At 45.9% G+C, this 20,921-nt stretch overlaps 2 protein-coding genes across 5 annotated transcripts in view; both read left to right on the forward strand.

Moving 5' to 3' along the window:
- The window catches only part of LOC114796658 (potassium voltage-gated channel subfamily H member 7), a 48,612-nt gene extending 45,861 nt beyond the window's left edge, over positions 1–2,751 (forward strand). For 2 of the 3 annotated variants that reach the window (XM_028991058.1, XM_028991060.1), the window contains one exon: positions 287–2,751. In XM_028991058.1, coding sequence (XP_028846891.1) covers positions 287–541 — 255 coding nt within the window. In that variant the 3' untranslated portion in view covers positions 542–2,751. The remainder of the gene's footprint in view (positions 1–286) is intronic. The other variant, XM_028991059.1, reaches the window with a different exon arrangement.
- A 992-nt stretch (positions 2,752–3,743) lies between these two features.
- On the forward strand, positions 3,744–20,636 carry ifih1 (interferon induced with helicase C domain 1). Of its 2 annotated transcripts, none has more exons than XM_028991866.1 (16): positions 3,744–4,208; positions 5,046–5,217; positions 5,300–5,488; positions 5,598–5,663; positions 8,863–9,071; positions 12,198–12,408; positions 13,811–14,028; positions 14,431–14,532; positions 14,978–15,101; positions 16,031–16,246; positions 16,387–16,643; positions 17,794–17,943; positions 18,448–18,609; positions 19,140–19,333; positions 19,623–19,716; positions 19,803–20,636. In XM_028991866.1, the coding sequence occupies exons 1-16, from the start codon at positions 3,789–3,791 to the stop codon at positions 20,004–20,006; spliced, it is 2,988 nt and encodes a 995-aa protein (XP_028847699.1). In that variant the 5' UTR covers positions 3,744–3,788; the 3' UTR covers positions 20,007–20,636. The 2 variants fall into 2 exon arrangements, with proteins under 2 accessions (XP_028847699.1, XP_028847700.1); XM_028991867.1 differs by having other exon boundaries at positions 19,146–19,333.
- The last annotated feature ends 285 nt before the right edge of the window (positions 20,637–20,921 follow it).

Here is a 20,921-nt window from a genome sequence, read left to right on the forward strand (position 1 = left end):
TTGGTAGTAAGCGGGGATTTGAACCTGGGACTTCTGGTTAACAGGCTACCCACTAGGCTACCACCACCCTAATTACACTGTGAACTGTCTGATGAATAAATAGATAAAAGTGAAAAGGCATCAGCATTGTGGTTTTGTAGCAATGAAAGATTCAAGAAGTTCATTTGTTGTGTAGTAGTCCATATTTAAGGGGTTAATGTAATAGCATTTTGAAGCTCTAATGGACAGCCGCTGTGGTCCAGTAGTCTTGACTGATTAAGTGCAACCTTTTCTCTGTTCCTTACAGAACTCTGCTTTGTTCAACATGACCAGGATCCACCAGAAGCCAACGGGAGCCCACCCGGACGGTCCTCTGGAGGACGGCTTCGGCGCACTGCTGCCACAGCACACGGGACTTCTGCACAGACACACGGCCCACCAAACTGCAGAGCTCCGGCCGCACCATTCCCACTCCCTTCATCCCACAGAGCCGCCGTCCCACAGCAGCGGGACAGGGGGGCTTCATAGACCCCTGTCGGATCCCGGAATCATCGGGAAGTAGCTCCCGTCCACCGTGGACAATGACTCAGGGTCTGGCGAGCGACTGTGGCATCTTATGCAACACGAACGTGGACAGTGTCTGCCTCCCACAGGACTGTGGGAGCTGAGACGTATAACCCACCGGAATGGCATGCTTGCCATGCTTCTAGGACATTCAAATATCACACAAAATTTCAGGTTTGTTGTGAAGGTGCGCCACGCCCTTTGTTTTTCTAAGCACTGGCACTCAGAGTTGATAAGGTTTGTATGATATTTACATATTGGAGTCTAGAAAGATACCAAAAACGACGTTATCCCGCGCTGAATCCAAAATTCTCGTGTTTCACATTGTGGTCTCACTTTTCTGTTGTGTTACTGGCCCCGAAGGTCCTGTAAGTGCTTTACATCCGTGACGCTTCTCACCATTTACGAAAATCTTGAGCCTGAGTGTGTTGACCAATCACGGGGCAGGTCTGGGAGGAGATTTGCACGTTCCTCGTTCCGGTCTGTAGATTGATGTATGACATAACGCTGTAACGTTGGCGTTGCTCATTCTCATGGCTTTAGAAGGCCTTGAGAGTTGAAAGGCACTTGCAGAAGCTTTCAAAAAAAATGTAAATGGACTTGTTAGTGCCTGAGTAACAAAATATGGTTTATTTTTTTCTTTCTATGGTTTCCATATTTTTAAAATAAGGGTTTTAGAGTTTGGGGGAGGGGAGTTTTGGAGTTGGATTGTTATATAAACCTGAAAATCTAGCTTTTTGAGCAATAAAGTAGCTTAAAATTAATGGACGCTTTAATATAGTCAGCGTTGGACAAAAATAACAATATCAGTTTCGTTATTTGGCGAACTACCTGTCGTAAGTCCAACCAAGCATCGGCATGTCCAACGTTCAAAATCCAATTATTTATGCTTTACTTCGCACAAAGTGAATTGTCTCATTCACTGCATTGCCACAGAACACAGAAGACTTACGCTGATCGCTCATCTCCAACACATATGTAGCATACTTATCCGCAGGCTGTGCTGTCAAGAAGACATCTCTACAGTTAGCAATATTTTCACAGTCTTACAAATGGAAAAATGCATGTACTCGGCAGCCTTCGTTTATTATGCTGCGGACGCATAGGCAGGAAATGTAGAATAATCAGAGTGCAGACATTAGTTTTCCATAACATGCATGTGTGTTTCCATGTAGCCATTATATTCAAGGCTACGTTGTCCTTGCTTAAATTGTTTGTTTTTTTATATTAGGGCATTAAAACAAAAAGGTACCGAGCCATTTCAGAGAAAATTGCATCTTTAGGTGTTTTTCGGCTCCTCCAGACCTTTGTTGAAAGTATGGCTCGGTGTACATTGTCAGTGAAGGTTGCATTTGTGTACAGGCATGAGCAGAAATGGAAGGTGATGGTCAATTAATTCTATAGATTCAGACGAAACTGTAGCAGCCGATCCTAGGATCCTATCTTTTTTCTGAAGATAGTTTCATACTTATAATTTGCATGATAGTTGCACTTACAACGTAAATTGTGTATGCGAATTCATATGTACATATATACAGTACTGTGCAAAAAATACAAACCAGTGAATGCAAAACCAGTTTATCTAAGCTGCAAGCAATTTTGTTAATGTAACAATACCGATCAAATATTGATTCACCTAAACTGTATATAGTAATTCACTTATTATTAACCGGTTTTCATGAAACAATGACATGATGCATGTATAGGAGGAGACTGTGTTCTCCTTTTGTTCGCTGACCAGCAATAGATTTTTCCAGAGAACATATCGACACATCAACATTATCACCACGTTCGCCTTTTAATTAGTATTATTTGTGTGGTTTACACTCTTGGGAATATGAAAAAAAAAAAAACGTATGCACAGTACTGTGTATATATATATATATCCATACAATAAGCAATTCCGGAGGAGGAAAGACGAGCTATATGTGTGTGATGGAGAATGCCGTTAGAAAAAAAGACAGGCTACTGCAAACTTTTGCACATTAACCGTAGACTCGGACTAGACAGTCACTTTTTCAAAATCTGATGTGTTTCACTGTTGTTTTTATGCATTTATGCCACTGTATATTTTATACACTGCAACCCTTTGAATGTTTCTGTTATTAAACAAATATATTATATACATATATACAGTATATAGTGTAAACAACACAGAGGAAATAGGGAAATACTTTTGAATACTGAATAAAGACATTTTGAAACCTAGTCTACATGAAATCTTTTGTGTTTCGATTTTTTTATATTGTAATATCTTCGATTCAGTGCTTTAATTTAAACAAAATTACTTTGCTGATTATATGCATGCATGTATGTACCCTGATCAGCCGTTACATTATGACCGCTGACAGAAGTGATCAGTGCTGATGATCATGATACAATGGCGCTTGGTGGAGGCTAGGGTATATTAATACTTGAAGCTGTGGAGGTGATCAGTCAGTGTGCACCCTGCCGCTATGCAATCATGGCTGAAGGGTGGCTCACCAGAACCCAGCGAGCTGGAGCGGTTTGGCCTCCAGATCCTGCACGTCTCAGCCTGAGGTTTGGTGCTACACTGCAGCATCCATTCAGAGGCCGAGTCGAGTTATTTACATTTAAAGCATTTATCAGACGCCCTTATCCAAAGCGACTTACAATCAGTAGTTACAGGAGACAGTCCCCCCCTGGAGACTCAGGGATAAGTGTCTTGCTCGGGGACACAATGGTAATAAGTGGGATTTGAACCTGGGTCTTCTGGTTCATAGGCGAGTGTGTTACCCACTAGGTGGTAGTAGTAGGGTGTTAGAGTTATTAGACGGGATACGAGGTCAGAATATGGTGTTTACGTTTAATTAATTAATAGATAGCTAGCTAGCTAGATAGATAGATAGATAGATAGATAGATAGATAGATAGATAGATAGATAGATAGATAGATAGATAGATAGATAGATCCTTTATAAATATGATAACATGCACACACAGTGATGAAGAGAAAGTGCATGTCTGTGCAGCATTAAAATACAGAATTTTGTTTCTTAATAAAAAAAAACAACGTAAGCAAGCAAATAGCAAAAAATCATTATTATGATAATGATATTTATTACTCGTGAACGCAGCAGGATTTGAATTCTGAAGTAACCTGATTTGAACACATATACCGACATGATAAATCATAACGAATCCTTTCGTAAATAATGCACCGGAACCGGACCTCGAAACGAAACCGAAAGTACCCCGCTCTGCTGCAGTCCATTCAGGGACATTATGGAGGAAGATGTCCACCGCATCGAGCTGTTCAGAAACCGATTACGGACCCTGATCGTTGTCGAACCGGTCCTGGACCTGCTGGACTTCGTCCCGGACGAGGACAAGCAGCGCATACGAGCCACGTTAACCCAGAAGGGCGACATCTGCGCCGCCGACGCGCTTCTCGATGCGGTCATCAGGGGTCCGCGGCCGCCGGGCTGGTTCGTGGGGTTCGTCGCCGCGCTGGAGACGGCGGGGTGCGGGCACGCCGCGAAGTACGCCGCGAACGAGCCGCCGAGCGCCGCGCTGGAGGCCGAGAACGACAACTGCGTCCGCCTGATCAACCTGCTGCAGCTGAGCCTGGTGCAGATGAAGACGAGGGACGTGTGCCACCGCTGCCACGATCGGGGACGCTTAACTGATGAGGATCGTCAGAATGTAAGCGGGAAATAAATTAAAATAATAATAATAGTCATAAAAATTGCTTAGAATGTTTCTAATGTTTCCACCCTGCAGTGGAGCGAGGCGGCCGCCAGGGGGCGGCAGAGTGCTGCAGTTCGCCAACATGTAGTGGGGGTCACAATGTGGGGGTTTTAGGGTCTAAGCAGCTACTGGTTCCCTTGACAAAAGTGACAAGTAATAACGAACTTCAATTTGTAATAAAACTATATAATCTATATAAACCACATGCACCGTGTTTCTCACAATTGCATTTATTGGTCCTTCAAGATGTTGTTGTTAGAGTTGGCCATTTAAGTTACTTTGGCCAAGCAAATGTTAATTTAAAACCCCTTTGCTTCACCTTTTTTTCGAGAGAATCAGATCAATCTGCACCCAAAATTGTTGGATTAGTGACATGTTTTCACAGGCTCTGGGGCCTAAGGGGTCGTGGGGCCCGTGATTGCCTATGTCCAGTGTCACTATTATTAACATTGCGTCCTTTCAAATGTTATTAACGCTCATTAGTGTTACAGTCGATACTCATACAGTCGATCGCAATAAGTTCTGTCAAGGTGCCAGTTGCCCTGTTATTTGTCCAGTTATGACGAGTCGTTTTGTGCGCTAGACTGAAGCACAGTGAAGCAAAACATTATTATTATATGATTATTATTATATGAAAACGGTTAAAATGAACAAATTTTTAGCCACTATTAATATCATATAATATAATAAAACCCTAATAATAAATGGCTGCCATTTAAATGTTTTTTTGGGGGGGGGGGCTTTTTTTTTTTTTACAGCACTAACCCCCTGACAAATTTTCATTCCGTATAGATTTTAGCCGAGCTGGACAATCGGGGACCCATCAGCGGAGCCCGTTTGCTCCTCAGACGCATAATGAGGAACGAAATCGGGTGGTTTTCAGACTTCCTGGATATTTTACGAGAGACGGAGCACATGGGATTGGTCCGAGAGCTGCAAGGAGAGCCTTTGGCTGACCCAGGGGGTAAAGGCCTTATTCCATGCTTTGCATTAGCACTGTGTACACTGTGTATTCAGCATTTTGCCCATTTTTCTCATTATTCTAGAGCATTTGACAAATGTGTACAGTGAGTCTGCGAGCCTGAGAGACGTCAGTGACCCACCCGCCGATCTCAAAACCGAAGCACAGCCAGAGGGAGAGGATGTCACTACTAACCTCAGGAGAGACAGTTTGTACAGCAGTATGGACACCGGCCTGGATATGTCTCCTAATGCGTCTCTCGCAAGCGTTAGCGGTATAAAAACCCATCACCAGTTTACCAAATTTCCAACATTTAGGAAAAAATGAAAACGAGAAGTATTTTAGATAAGTAACAATCTGTCCTGTCCTTACGCCTTCTTCAGACATGGACCTCTACAGTGAACTGCAGGACAACCAGTCTATGGAAAACCTGGACTGTTCCATGTCAGGTAATTCATCTGCACTTTGGAGTCTTCATCATCAATTTCAAGTTTGTTCAGAGAACGAAACAATTATTGGAAATCATAACTACAGTACAGACCGAATTAGAATAGACAATAATGCAAACAGTGACATGGGGCATAGTGACGTGGCCTCACACCTCCGAAGTTATGAGTTGGAGTCCCGGCTCGGACCTTGTCTGGGAGAAGTTTACATGCTTTACGTGTAAGCTCCGCCCAAAGGCATCTGGCGATTGTGGTGCCATTTACAGCATTTACCGGACGCCCTTATCCAGAGCGCCTTACTATCAGTAGTGACAGTCCCCCCCTGGAGACACTCAGGGTTAAGTGTCTTGCTCAGGGACACAATGGTAGTAAGTGGGGTTTAAACCACTAGGCTACTACCACCCTGCCATCCTGAATAGTGTTTGACCTGAGGTGGCCTGATGCCCCGCCCTGTATGTCCCCGTCCCGCGCCCAGTGTCCCGGGATGGACTCCAGCAGGTGATATAGTGAGTGTGATAATGCAAATAGAAACAAAAAAGGAGGGATGATCCAAAGCGATGTCCTGTGGCTAATTACAATGAGCGTTGCATGTCAGCCCCTCAGACACGTTGAAGGGTGAGAACCAGGCGTCTGTTTCTGACTTCGTATTTGGCCACTCATGAACCAGGCCAAAAATAAAAGGAAACACCCGAGTGATTTAGCTTTTACAAGAAAAAAGGAGTATATGGACCGATCTGCTTTGAGGAGAGGTATTAAAAAAGAACGTGATTGGCCGAAAAAAACCCAGTATCACGTGACGTTTGCTTGGCGCTTCTCAGCTGAGCGTCACACTTCCTTTCCTCAGACAGGAAGGCCAGAGTCGTAAATCACCAATCCAATGAGGTCTGTGTGTGTGTGTGTGTGTGTGTGTGTGTGGTTGCTCATTCACATCTTGAAATGATTATGAATGAAACTCCCACAGTCTGTGGGGAAGAACGAGGGAAGCGAGGATGTTATTCACTAGGCAGGGTGAAATGCGGCCTCATCTTGTCTACGTCTGATGATGAGCCGCAACGCCGTTTCTTAATTACCGAGCCAGTGCCCTGTTAATATGCCACTCGCACATCCATATCGCCATCCCAAAGTCTGACAGTGGCTGAAACAGGAAATCTTCGACGTCTTTCCCCGTGGTTGTCATTGGCTGAGATGGGCAGCAGTTTCTCTTGTTGCCGTGGCGACGGAACAGAGCCAATGAAAGGCAGTGTGTAGGGCTCCCGGAATATATGTTCCATGTGTAAGTGTGAATAGTTGCAGAGAGGTTAGAGAGTCTGGAGCTCAGGCACTTGCTCTCGATTGTAAACACATGCGAACGAGACGCTCCGTCTGTGTGTGTGTGTGTGTGTGTGTGTGTGTGTGTGTGTGTGTGTGAGACTTATTCCTTAGCAAATTAAATTTAACAGCCTAAATGGTCAGTTAGCACAATCAAATACCTTTTCTAGACAGCGATGCGTACCCGTGCACTCTATTTCTATAATAATGACATATTACAATGAGTGACAATGACATTTACTTTAATGCCATTTATCAGACTTATCCAGAGCCACTTACAATCAGTAGTTACAGGGACAGTCCCCCCCGGAGACACTTAGGGTTCAGTGTCTTGCTCAGGGACACAATGGTAGTAAGTGGGGTTTGAACCTGGGACTTTGTGCTCTTCTGATAGGCGTTACAGACCAGGCTACTACCAGCAGGTAGTATCCTTCCAGTGTATAGAACCCATGCCACCTATTTTACCAACATTCTACTTTGTTCTGCTGGAATCATGTCAGCAGTGCCAGAATTCTGAGGGTTTAAAATCTATATTCTGCTAGGACAGGAAATGGATTTTTGTATCCACCAGTGTCTGGCCTCCCTGTGACGGTGCGGACGTGTGACATGGAAAGTGTTAATAAGCACTTAAGTGACACACGCAAGTGAGTCTAGAGCCTGTCTGTCCAAAAAATATATAGATGCATTTTGGAGGAAGTGGAGAATTAGCCTAAATAATTGTTTACTTGGAAAAACTGAAAAACAGGAGAAAAACAGTACTGCGTATGCAAATAAAACTAAATATTTAACCACATGTTGAAAGAAATCATGATTTCGAAATTTTCTTTATGCATTTTTACACACTTGTATCGTATGCATTCATAAGCACATCAACAACCACAACAACATTTATTTCTTATATAGCCCAAAATCACATACAGTATGTGTCAGTGGGCTTTGACAGGCCCTACAGTTGACACCCCCACACTTGACCCTTCTGCACACAAGGAAAAACTCCACACAAAAAAAACTCTAGGAGAGAGAAAAAAAAAGAAGGAGTGATACAGAGAGGGACCCCCTTCCAGGGTAGAGTGAGCAAATGGTGTCAGTGCAGGGTTGGGGATGATATAATAATAAGTCCTACAGTTGTAGGGTTGGAGGAGTCCAGGATGTAGTCAGTGTCATGGTCTAGATTATGTGTCCACAATGGTGTTACCGGTCCATTTGAAGATCCCTATAGCTGTAGTTGTAACGGTGGTGGTGGCTGTGGTGACCCTCTGGTTTGTTTCATGGTATGTCCTAAACATACATAAACAAGGACACACGCACAGCCAAAGAAAACAAGCCAAATAAACATTAGCAACTTGCTGAACAAGTCTGACATTCTTCCTGGCTGCTGCCACTTCCAAGAATCCTCCTTCAGAACGTCTCTCCCATAACCCAGATCATAACTGCGCCACGGTGCACACGAAAACGTCATTAAAATAAACGTGTTTTCATCTCGCCGCGGCCAAACCTCAAAACCCGTCCCAGGGAGTTGGATCCACGGCCGGAATGCTAATAAGCCGGGCTATGGAACTATTTCCTTTCTAATAAAATGTTCACGAAAGAGCAGTGGGGTGGGGGTCACTGAGGGTGTAGCGCACTTCCTATTAAAAAAAGAAGCCCCCCAACCCCCCGCGACCGCTACTGGCTCTTTATAAAGGAGGGATGCATCATGCCGCAGACAGAACAGGAGCCTGTCATGAGCTGAGGGCACGAGCATACTTATTGGGGTGGACGGGCAGGCAGGAAACCCCAAAGAAAAGGGGTTTTAAACAAGGAGCCAGACTCATTTGCACTGATAGGCAGCGACAGCGCAGGGTGCCGATGCAGAATCTGCCTCTTCGCTGAACCCTCTCGGTCTGCTCCGCAGAATGCAGCAAGGGCCCAGAGGGGCCCGACATTGTTCTACACGACTATCAAATGGAGGTCGCACGGCCCGCCCTGGACGGGAACAACATCATCGTCTGCCTCCCGACAGGAAGCGGTAAAACCCGAGTGGCCGTCTACATAACCAAGCAACATCTGGACGGCAGGAGCAGCCGAGGCCAACCTGGGAAGGTGGTGGTGTTGGTGAACAAGGTGGTCCTTTTCACTAAGAGCATAATGCACGGTTCATCCATGCCAATTAGCTTTTTCCCTCTATTAATAGTCATTTTGCAACTAAGAGGTGCTTTTATGCAAATCCTACATATGCATTTTTTTGGGCCTTTAAGAAACGCTTCATTTATACACCATGCATTCAGAAAAGACTTATTGACTTATTAACAATGACATATAACAACTAGAAGCCAAAATTCCAGGGGAAATTTTGATGGGCCTGTCCGGGCGTTTTTCGTAGGAGCGCGGGCATGCTAACATCAAAAATGCTAACAGGGCTTGGCCAAGGTGCTTCACATGAAATTTGGTGTTGTTTGGAGCATGTTTAAAAATTAGCATGTTAACATGCTAATGTTAGCATGCTAACATCAAAAACGCTAACAGGGTGTGGCCAAGAACTCGTCACTGTAAATTTGGTCACGTTTGGAGCATGTTAAAAAAATTAGCATGTTAGCATGCTAATGCTAGCATGCTAACATCAGAAACGCTAACAGGGCGTGTCCAAGATGCGTGACGTTAAATTTGGTGATGTTTGGAGCATGTTTAACAATTAGCATGTTAGCATGCTAATGCTAACATCAAAAATGGTAACAGGGCGTGGCCAAGATGCGTCACTGTAAATTTGGTGACATTTGGAGCATGTTTAAAAATTAGCATATTAGCATGCTAATGCTAACATCAAAAATGCTAACAGGGCGTGGCCAAGATGCGTCATGTTAAATTTGGTGATGTTTGGAGCATGTTTATTAATTAGCATGTTAGCATGCTAATGCTAACATCAAAAATGCTAACAGGGCGTGGCCAAGATGCGTCACGTTAAATTTGGTGACGTTTGGACAATGTTGAAAAAAATTAGCATGTTAGCTCAAGGCGTAGCATGTTAATGGCCGTAGGACAGGGCGTCCCTAATAAAGTTGCTGTTGGACAGGGCATCCCTAATAAAGTGGTTGTTGGACAGGGCGTCCCTAATAAAGTGGCTGTAGTACAGGGCGTCCCTAATAAAGTGGCTGTAGGACAGGGTGTCCCTAATAAAGTGGCTGAAGGACAGGGCGTCCCTTATGAAATGGCCAAAGGACAGGGTGTCCTTAATAAAGTGGCTGTAGGACAGGGCGTCCCTACTAAAGTGTCTGTAGGACAGGGCGTCCCTTATGAAATGGCAAAAGGACAGGGCGTCTCTAATAAATTGCCTGAAGGACAGGGCGTCCCTTATGAAATGGCCAAAGGACAGGGCGTCCCTAATGAAGTGCCTGAAGGACAGGGCGTCCCCAATAAAGCAGACAAAGGACCGGGCGGTCTTAATAATGTGTTTGATTGGTATCCTAATGAAGCTGCTGGTTTAATCTGCCATTGAATTACAGTGCTGTCGCTGCTGCTGTATCAGTACCCCTTGTAGGACCCCCTTTGCTGGCAATGACACAGTAGCAGTACCACTTAAAAGGGGCCCCATTTTACCAATGCTACCAATGCTAAAATTAGCATTCAATGCATTCTAATGCGAAAATGACCCTGTTTGAGCGTTAATAGCTCGGCCACGCCCAGTCCGATCGCTTATAAAAGTAATAGCACACCTCACACAATATAGTACTAATTTTTGATATATAGCACGCCGGTGTGCGTGCTTTGGTACGACCCGCATTAAGTGCCGAAAAAGTCTGAAATAATAAAAAAAAAAAAAAAAATAAAGTTTTTTTTCACCCATTGACACTTTTTTGTTTTTTCAAATTTGTCAATGATCCGTAAACCAGACATAGATAAACCATACGTCAAAACATCAGTCTTGATGAGATCTACGAGACACCATTAAAAACTTTTTTCTATGTCAAACCATCTGGACACAAAGTCCAAAAAAGTCCAATTTTGGACTAGGATAATAAACGCGTTCTGAAAACGCTTTTTGGCGAATTGCGCGCGGACCGTAAATCCGGCCGAGCCGAGCCATACGTCAAACCGTGCGGAAGGAAAAGCCGCACGACCTGATATGAGACTTGTGTGTGTGCTGTGAAGCGTTTCATCGCAAATCTTAAGAAACCAAATTTTTTCACACTTTTAATGTTTTGATCACAATTTGTGGCCCTCCTGTAGTCCCCAAACAAGCAATCAATATGTCATTTTGTGCGTCTCACGGCCTTAGCGTGGCAGCCACAAATGCGAGACATGGCATTTTTGCCCTTCTTCCCTATTTCCCATGTTTTCCTGACCACTGTTGGTGGTAGCAACACATCCAATATGTCAGATTGTGTGTCTCGGCGAGGCCTTCGGCCTCGCCTCGACTCCCGTGTCTCTAGCTTTTACGGCTGGTCACAGGGAGCCAAAAACCTGTTCCCAGAACGATAGTAAACGGTACTTTTTACACTTTGAACCCGATTTGTGGGCGGGCCGTACGACCTACCAAAATAAACAATACGTCATATTGTGCGGAGTGGTCAGGCCTTCGGCCTGACCACTCCGTTGTTTCTGTACATTTCACGGTTTTTGCGTGGCAGCCTTGAACGTAAGACATGTCCTTTTTTGCTGGTCCCAGCACAATAGTAAGTGGTCTGTCATGCTGACAGGCCCAAATTACATTCATGCAAATTTATCAGACTCATCCAGAGCAAATTGCAGTCAGTTGCAGGGACAGTCCCCCCTTTTTTCCCCTCCAATAATGGTCCAAATATGAGGTGCAAATATACTATAACTCAGTTAAGTATGCCCAGTAGTGCCATTGATGAGATCGCAGTGACTGTTTGCGTTACGCAGGCAAGATTTATTTCTTATTTAGGCCAAATTCACATACAGTTTGTCTCAGTGGGCTTTGACAGGCCTTGCGGTTGACACCCCACACACTTTGGCCCTTTCTGCACACAAGGAAAAACTGGAGGGGAAGAAGTGAGTCAGAAAAGGACCTGCTGCCAGGATAGAGTGAACGAGCAGTAGGTGACAGAGCAGGGTTGGGACTGACTTGTGCAAGAAAAACGAATGCATGAATAAGGTCGGTATGAAATGGTCTGGCGTGGTGAATTGGAGAAAGGATCTGTCCATGTTTGAAGGTGGTGGACAGGGACAGAGTAGGGTTGAACCAGTCCAGTGTCACGTTCGTTCACGGAACAATGTCGTGTCTCCGCGCAGGTTCCTTTGGTGGACCAGCACTACTCCACCGAGTTCGGCCGCTTCCTGAAGCACCGCTACAAGGTGGAGCGCGTCAGCGGGAACTCGCAGCTGAAAATCTCCTTCCCCGAGGTCATCCGGAAAAACGACATCATCATCTGCACGGCGCAGATCCTGGAGAACTCCTTCAGCAGCGCGCGGGGCGGCCACGAGGACGGGATCCGCCTGTCAGGTCCGCTCGGCGACCCCACAACAACCCCACCCACGAGTGTCCAGATTTTCTTCTGTTTTTTGGGGTTTTCTGAGTCCTCATGAATTATTGATCTGCGCCTGGCAGACGCTACATGGGCGGCCCCCTTGGCTGTCGCTCGCGAGTGACGTCCCCGGTGCCTTGTGCTGATGGCGGGGGGGCGAGGATGCGCTGGCCCCTCCCTGGGGGATTTCCCTCTGACAGGTTTTTGTCAAGCTCAGGCCCTTCCTGTTTTCCGGCCTGTCGTCTCAGCGCCTCATCCGAGGGAGGTGTCTCCCCCCCCAGTGCAGCATATGCTGTTTTGTTTGACGTGTTCTTGGGAAGGATCCACGCGTCCGCGGGGACCACCGGCGCACAGCCACACGAGAGGCGCTGTCACTGCGTCGGGCGTGGCGTTCCAGTCCGCGTTTCTTCACCTTTTTCCGTCGTATTAACATCCTCCTCGGGTTCGTCTGCTTCGGAGCCGCGGCCTGCGGGCACGTGCCAATGGAGCGGTTTTTACGAGGAGCGTCTGAGGGCGGGGGGGCTGTTGCGGGTCCGAGGCAGCGGGCCGCCCTCGCTTGGCAGCATGTGCAGCCCTGCGCTCCAGACATAATTAAAAACGAAGGAATCCGTCCGCGAGATGCGCGCCGCCCTGAGGCCGGTGGACGAGGTTTCGGCTCCCTGGGACCCCGCCGGTTCTGGAGGTCTTCACCCCCCAGGATGAAGAGGAGGTCCTGCGTGAGCTGACGGCAGAGTTAATGGGAACCGATGCCAGTTCTGGTTGTCCAGTTGACCTTCATTACGTTCTGCTGGTTGTTTGCCAGCTTGCCCGGGCTTTGACCTTCTGCATGTGGGTGGTTTAAGACTTGGAACATCTCTATATGGGCAAGATGATCGTACAAATTAGAGGGAGGTTCTGAATAAACGACTGGAGAAACATGACCTGTGGATCTTCGTACCTCAGTTTTGTATAAAAGCATCCTCCAAATGCAATGTGAATGTAGCTCAGCTGTGGAGGGTTTTTTAAGGAACAGTTCAGTACAAAGTGACCACTTTATTCCAGCCACCGGAGCTCAACCTAACTCTCCCATGTGAGATGTTCTTCTACGCATTTTCCAGCAATTGTATAAGACCGCTACATGTGCACACAGCATTTTTATTGGCTGGTCATTACATGTCAGCTGTAACAGTGCATCTGAACATCTTTGAAGTTCTCTGAACTTGTAGGACCACCGTTTAGGAGCCATGACCAAGGATGGTACAATGCAAATATGGCATTAGCATCTCCATCAGAACACCTGATCTTTGTCCACCCCTCCATTATAATAGCAGAGACAGGAGAATGTGGGAGGTCCCGCTACACGCAACCTTCTCCCATGGGACTTTTTTTTTTGTCTTGCAGATATCACACTGATGGTCATAGACGAGTGCCACCACACGCAGAAGGGCGGGGTCTACAACAACATCATGATCCGTTACCTGAAGCAGAAACACAGGAACGTCCAGCTGCAGAAGGAGCAGAAGAAGCCAGTGAACATCCCACAAATCCTGGGCCTCACGGCCTCGCCCGGCGTCGGGGGAGCCAGGACCCAGCAGAAAGCTGAGGAGCACATTCTCCGAGTAACCAGACCAAGATTTATACCCCCCCTTCCTCCCTTCTCCTCTTTCAGCACCTCCCCACCCTTTCCCTCAACATTTCCACCCCCTCCCCGCCCTTCAGCCCTCTTCTCACTCCGCTCGCACACCGCAAAGCTGTTTCCAATGTTCCACGTGGCCCCCAGACCCCAAGAAGCTATAAACCATAGGTCCTCAAGCTGGAAATGGCATTAGAGGCAGCCAGGCCTGGTTATCATTAGGTTAATGATCTTTTCGAAACTGGCCTGATGAGCGCTGAATATGACATAACACAGAAATAAAAATGTATAATGCAGGAGCAAAAGCATTCCTTCACGTCACATGACGAATATGAGCTTTGGACAGCTTTGAATCGCCTCGTTCTGATGTGTTTTTTTTTACCTTTAGATCTGTGCAAATTTGGACGCCGTCGCAATTGAGACGAAGGAGCTGGGGAAGGAGGCTAAAGATCCTTTCAAAAGGATCCAGAGTGCTGCAGAGCGGAAGGAGGTGTGCCACCACGTTCCCCGTCCACGCACACGAGTGTTATCATTACGCACAGCTTAGAGCGGAGAAACATGACCACATGACAAAGCAAAAGTGGAGCTTTAATGTTGTACAGTTAAACTTAATCTGAGAATAAATCGTGTTTTCCCAAAACAATGTCAAATAAATGTGGGTTTTTAGTGGCCTACTGGCTAAGACACTCGCCTATGAAGACCACAAAGTCACAGGTTCGCACCCCACTTACTACCATTGTGTCCCTGGGCAAAGACAGTTAACCCTGAGTGTCTCCAGGATGGGACTGTCCCCGTCACTACTGATTTTAAGTTGCTTTGGATAAGGGCGTCTGATGTAAACAGTTAGGATTAATCAGTGCAGACAAAACTGTTCAGTTTTCATGATAAATGCCAAGTGTTCTACCGCCTTAATAACCTCTGCAATTGTTCATAAGGACCCATTTGGAGATGTTATCAAAGGGATAATGGAGGAGATTCATAACCATGCAGACCTGAAGCCGCTCTGTGACCCCGGCACACAGAACTACGAGCAGTGGGTGGTGCAGAAGGAGCAGAATGGTGAGAGGCTGTTGCATCGTGATATTTTTCCCCTTCACTGTTTCTGGCTTTATGTAAACACCCCGGAGACCCAACCAAACTGGCACAGACTCGCTGCCGCTCGTCGGCTTAGAGGCTCTCAGGGTGAAGCTCGGACGTGCCTTTCGCGGAACGAGAGTAAGTAAAACAGTCGAGGGCAGGAAGATCCTCGAAAGCAGCTGATTCATGCTGAATACACATTAAAATTGGTGGTGGCGAGCTAACTGTCTACAAACCAGAAGGTTTGACCCATCCAAAACATACTGCTATTACAAACACTACACAATTCTTCCATTTTAATTAAAATGATTAATAAAATGATTAAAATTGAGAAGGGGGCATGGGCAAAACCATGTTTCAGTGCAAAACGAATCTGTCAAAAAGTATTCTAATATTCAAAGCTTGGTAAAGCCCATTGAGTCAATTTTCGTAAAGACAGAAGTGTTGTGTCCTTGTCATATGAGCTTCATCTGTGACTAATAATGGATCAGTTAGGTCTCAGGTGTATAAAAAGAAGCCCAGAACACTAGACCTTCACATCAACTGCAACTAGACCTCTGCACACATGCCTGAGATTCACCATGAGTGTTCATTATCAAGATGCTGAAGGCCAGATCCACCGCTGATGTGGCAGACAAGATTTTAAATTTGGATCTCACATCACCACTACTTAATTTTCTGACATATTTTTGTATTTGCGATTTCTGAAATTTGTTCAATTTCTGTCTTGCCAAAATTTGACCTTTCTGTCTTGATTAAATGATTCATTTCATTCAATTCATATCACTGCATTAAACATCATTTGGCAGGGTTTTTTCACTTTTAGCTGGCTAATATATATAACTATTAGCCAGCTTGCATTCTAAAATCTGACTGGCTGAGCAAATTTCAAATTTTTTTTTGTTGCGCAGCCGCAAAAGAAGAGAACCAGAAAGTGCGGGTGTGTGCCGAGCATCTCCGCCAGTACAACGAGGCCTTGCACCAGAGCAACACCATCCGTATGTCGGATGCCTTCAGCTTCCTCAACAAGTTTCACGCCGAAGAGCTGAAAAAGAAATACGACCCCGAGGCCGAGGAGAGCATTCAAATAACAGACACCGAAAGATTCCTTTTTGCATTGTTTAAAGGTATTTATATTCGCAAACCACGGCCACGGCAGGATTTTTAAGAACCGCACTGTTAGTTTAAATACAATCGGACCAGAAAAAAAGATTCTTCTGGGAGTTGCTGGAATGTCAGGCACTCATTTCGAGGTGGCTGTTCGCAGGAAAGAAGGAGAAGCTGCAGGATCTGGCCAAGCACCCCGAGTACGAGAACAACTCGCTGACCTTGCTGAGAGAGACCATACTGAAGGAGTTCATGGGCAGAGAGGAGGCCAGGGGCATTATCTTCACCAAAACCCGCCTAAGCGCCATCGCACTCAACCAGTGGATCAGTGAGAACAAGAAGTTCGAGGCATGTGGAGTCAGGGCCAGCCACCTGATTGGGGGAGGAGACCAGAGCGTTGTGAAACCCATGACTTCCGTGAGCACTCTGCAGTTTCCTCAACACAACTTCACCAGCAGAAACAAGAGTCACCAGTTTAGAAAAAGACAAAAAGAAAATAAAACTCCATAGGCAGGCAGTAACGTTCATCATTTCTACAGGTCCCCACCTTTTTCCATCATCCCGTGTCCTACATGGACTGCAGTTAGTGAGCCGGAGAGCGCTTTTCACATAATTGATTCCTTTATCCATTAATCTGAATTCTAGACCTCAAAGTGTGAAATAAAACTGAAATATAACAGTAATCTTTATTTAGACGTAATTTTACTGTGTGTCTGGAGAAAAAATGTAAAAGGACCCATGACATGAAAATTTTACTGTACTGAGATTATTTAATATGAGTTCCTCTAGCCTGTCTATGGTCCTGCAGTGGCTAAAAATGGCGATAGGTGTAAAGTGTGCTTTGGCCATTCTGCTTCTCTGTTCAGAGAGCGGCAGCTCAGACGGTCGGATCTGGAATTTGTCCCCTTATGACGTCATGAGGGGAAAGGTTACCTCCCGTCTCTCATGCTTTTTCTGCCCAGAGAATTTCCCAACCCCTCCTGCCACGGCTTGAAAATGTGTGTAGCATTTTGCGCGAGACTCTGAAGAACCAGCGGGTTCAATTTTTTTTGGGGTAGAAACGAAGATGACTTCATTTCCATGAATGTCACCAAAATATTGAGTCCCAGGAAAATCTAATTTTGGGACTGGATAAAAGTGGGTTTCAGAAAAAGACCAATAAGACCAATAAAAGCAAAAAATAAAAATGCACTACCAGTGAAAAGTTTGGCCACACCTACATTGTGTTGGTTATGGAGACTAAGATGGAGCCATTGCAAGAAACATATTTAGTATTTGTGAGAAAGTGAAGTGTCTTTGAAGGATCTGTTGTACCTTCATGGTGGCTTTGTACACCATTGTCATCATCAAAAGCCCATAAATAAGTAGGTGCATCCAAACCATTCACTGGTAGCGAATGTGAGTAAATTATTTTTTTATTTTTTTGCTAATAAGTCTGCTGTTTTCCCACAACCATGATTTTTTTGCACTAGGGAAATGAAATGGGTTGTAAATGGTATTTATTGTCGTATTGATAGCCCTTAAATGTAACTCTTTCAAACTTTTATGTTTGGTTTGACATTTACAGGCTGAACAGAAGGACATTTTGAACAAATTTCGCCTAGGAGACATCAATCTGCTCATTGCAACGACGGTGGCGGAGGAAGGCCTTGACATAAAGGAGTGCAACGTTGTCATCCGATACGGCCTTGTGACCAACGAGATCGCCATGATTCAGGTGAGTCTGTGTGTTGTGCTCTTATTCCCATTACCTGCTTTACCTGCTGGAAAAGGTCTTACGAGGGCTGGTACATTATGAGGTTCTGTGTTTGAGCAAAGGCCTCAAAATGGGTGGTAGTAGCCTAGTGGGTAACACACTCGCCTCTGAACCAGAAGACCCAGGTTCAAACCCCACTTACTACCCTTGTGTCCCTGAGCAACACACTTAACCCTGAGTGTCTCCAGGTCCCTGTAACTATGATTGTAAGTCGCTCTGGATAAGGGTTAGGGTTGATAAATGCTGTAAATGTAAAGGCCTTGTTCTGAAATGTGGTAATGGCATAGGAATGATAACCATTGCGAAATGGGACCGGGCCGCGTTCTCCATTCATTGAAACACAAACCGTTCGTGTTCCCAGACAAAACAAGTAAGACGAGAAGCGAATGTCTGAAAGGGTGTGTGTGTGTGTGTAAGGTCGTTGCTATTCAGCTCATATTATGTTGGATAACTTTTGTTCTGCAGGCTCGAGGCCGGGGGAGAGCCGAAGACAGCAGCTACACGCTGGTGGAGATGGAGGGTTCCGGAGTGGCAGAGCGCGAGAGTGTCAACGAGTACAGGGAGAAGATGATGAGCAGGGCCATCCAGAGGGTGCAGAAGCTGCCCCGGGCCGACTACGAGAAGAAAGTGAGTCACTAGCACACGCCTTATTACACCGTTTACAGCCGCCAATAACACTTGCCGTAGAATCCCGGTCCGCCGAGGTGCCACTGAGCAAAGCACCGTCCCCACTCGCTGCTCCCCGGGCGCCTGTCATGGCTGCCCACTGTTCACCAAGGGTGATGGTTAAAAGCAGAGGACACATTTCGTTGTATGCACCGTGTGCTGTGCTGCAGTGTTTCACAATGACAAATGACGTATATTACACGCATCAGTTACAACGGGGACAGGCAAATTTTCACTTTTCCATAGTCATCATCCTGGTGATGCAAACTGTACTTTTTTCTGTAGTTTTATGGCCATCGTATTTTTTCTGTTCCTTCTTGTCGTCTTTTTAGGTAGCACTAATGCTACGCTAACACGCTAATGCGTTTCTTTCTGTATTTGCTCTTGTCTTGTCCGATGTTTCAAATGCAAATTTTGCAAACGTTACTGTACACGGCACAAGAAGGTATAGTTGCCTCACGAAAGCCAAACCCCTCGTTGTGTCTGTGAAGGTGAAGGAGTTCCAGATGCAGGCAATAATGGAGGACAGGGTGCGCACCAAGAAGAAGCAGCAGAAGAGCATGAAGACGGAGCACCCGTCCAAGGTTCGATTCAGCTGCCGGCAGTGCTGCGCGGCGGTCTGCTCCGGCCAGGACATTGCGATCATCGAGAACATGCACCACGTCAACGTGACCCCACAGTTCAGGTACGTCTTCGGCCCGGCGTCCCGGTGGGGACCGGTTACATTTACATTTACGGCATTTACCAGGCGGCCTTATCCAGAGCAACTTACAATCAGTAGTTACAGGGACAGTCCCCCCCTGGAGACACTCAGGGTTAAGTGTCTTGCTCAGGGACACAATGGTAGTAAGTGGGGTTTGAACCTGGGTCTTCTGGTTCATAGTCAAGTGTGTTACCCACTAGGCTACCACCACCCATAGTAAAGTTCTTGTGCCGGTTGTCCTGCCTGGTCTGAGTTGGGAGTGTCTTCACAGGGAGCTGTTCTTGGTGCGAGAAAACACCTCGCTGCAAGAGAGGCTGCTGGACTACGAGGTCAACGGGGTCATAGCCTGTAAAAAGTGCGGACAGGTACACAGTCGTACTGAGCTTCGAGGCCGGTTAAATTTCTGCGCGGTGAATGACTGTCTCCGTGTCTTCTGCTCACTTCTGGACAGAGGTGGGGTTCCATGATGCTCTACGGTGGGATCGAGTGCCCCTGTCTCCACATCAAGAACTTCGTGGTGACGTACAACAAGAAAAACAAGGTGTTCAGCAAATGGAACGAGCTGGCCATCAGGTTCCCGGCCTTCGATTATGTCGAGCACGCACAACTCGTCGGCCAAGAGGACGAGGACGAGGAGGAGGAGGAAACGGAGTGAATGAGCCGTTCAAACCCTTATCCAGACGTTGCATGTTTCCTGCTGTAACTCTTGATCCAGCCGGTCCACGTCCATGAAATATTGGTTGTTCTACATCATGACGGCCTGCTGATTAGATGAGAACCACCGCTGTCTTCAGAGATGTTTTGGTCATTTGTAGATTCACGTCCTCTACGTCCCTGTGCCCCTATTTCATTGGTTAAACTTTGTAAATCTAGGCAGGTTAGACTTGGCCTCCAGATTCCCCAGATCTCAATGCACAGCTCTGATCCTGGGAGGCACCACCTCGCAACTTACAGGACGTAAGGCTACTGTGGTGTCAGATCCCACTGAATTCCTTCTGAGGTCTAGTGCTTTTACGTGCCCTAATAAGACAGGGCTGAGGTCCTACTCAATATTAAAATGCGTGGTCATGCTGTTATGGTCGAAGGGGACAAATGTTCAATTCGTGGAACTCCTGCTCTTTGGAACCTTCCAACATCACAAGATAGACTCAGTTTTTAGTCCATATTTACATTTACATTTACAGCATTTACCAGACGCCCTTTTCCAGAGCGACTTACAATCAGTAGTTACAGGGACAGTCTCCCCTGGAGCAACTTATGGTTAAGTGTCTTGCTCAGGGACACGATGGTAATAAGTGGGATTTGAAACCTGGGTCCTCTGGTTCATAGGCGAGTGTGTTACCCACTAGGCTACTACCACCAATATCACTTTACTTTATTTGGCAGACGCTTTTAGCATTAATTATTATTATTATGTGATGGGGACAATTTTTCTATGTAATAAATAAATGGAACGTGTCATATGCTTTTTTCCTCCTTTTTTTTTAAATGAGTGAGCGCACACGGTTTGTGCGACGAAATGACACCCAGATCTCATTCGAAAAGTTTGTCCGGAACTTGTCGCCTGTCG

Source organism: Denticeps clupeoides, chromosome 9 (assembly GCF_900700375.1).
Source record: "Denticeps clupeoides chromosome 9, fDenClu1.1, whole genome shotgun sequence".
Lineage (NCBI taxonomy): Eukaryota > Metazoa > Chordata > Actinopteri > Clupeiformes > Denticipitidae > Denticeps > Denticeps clupeoides.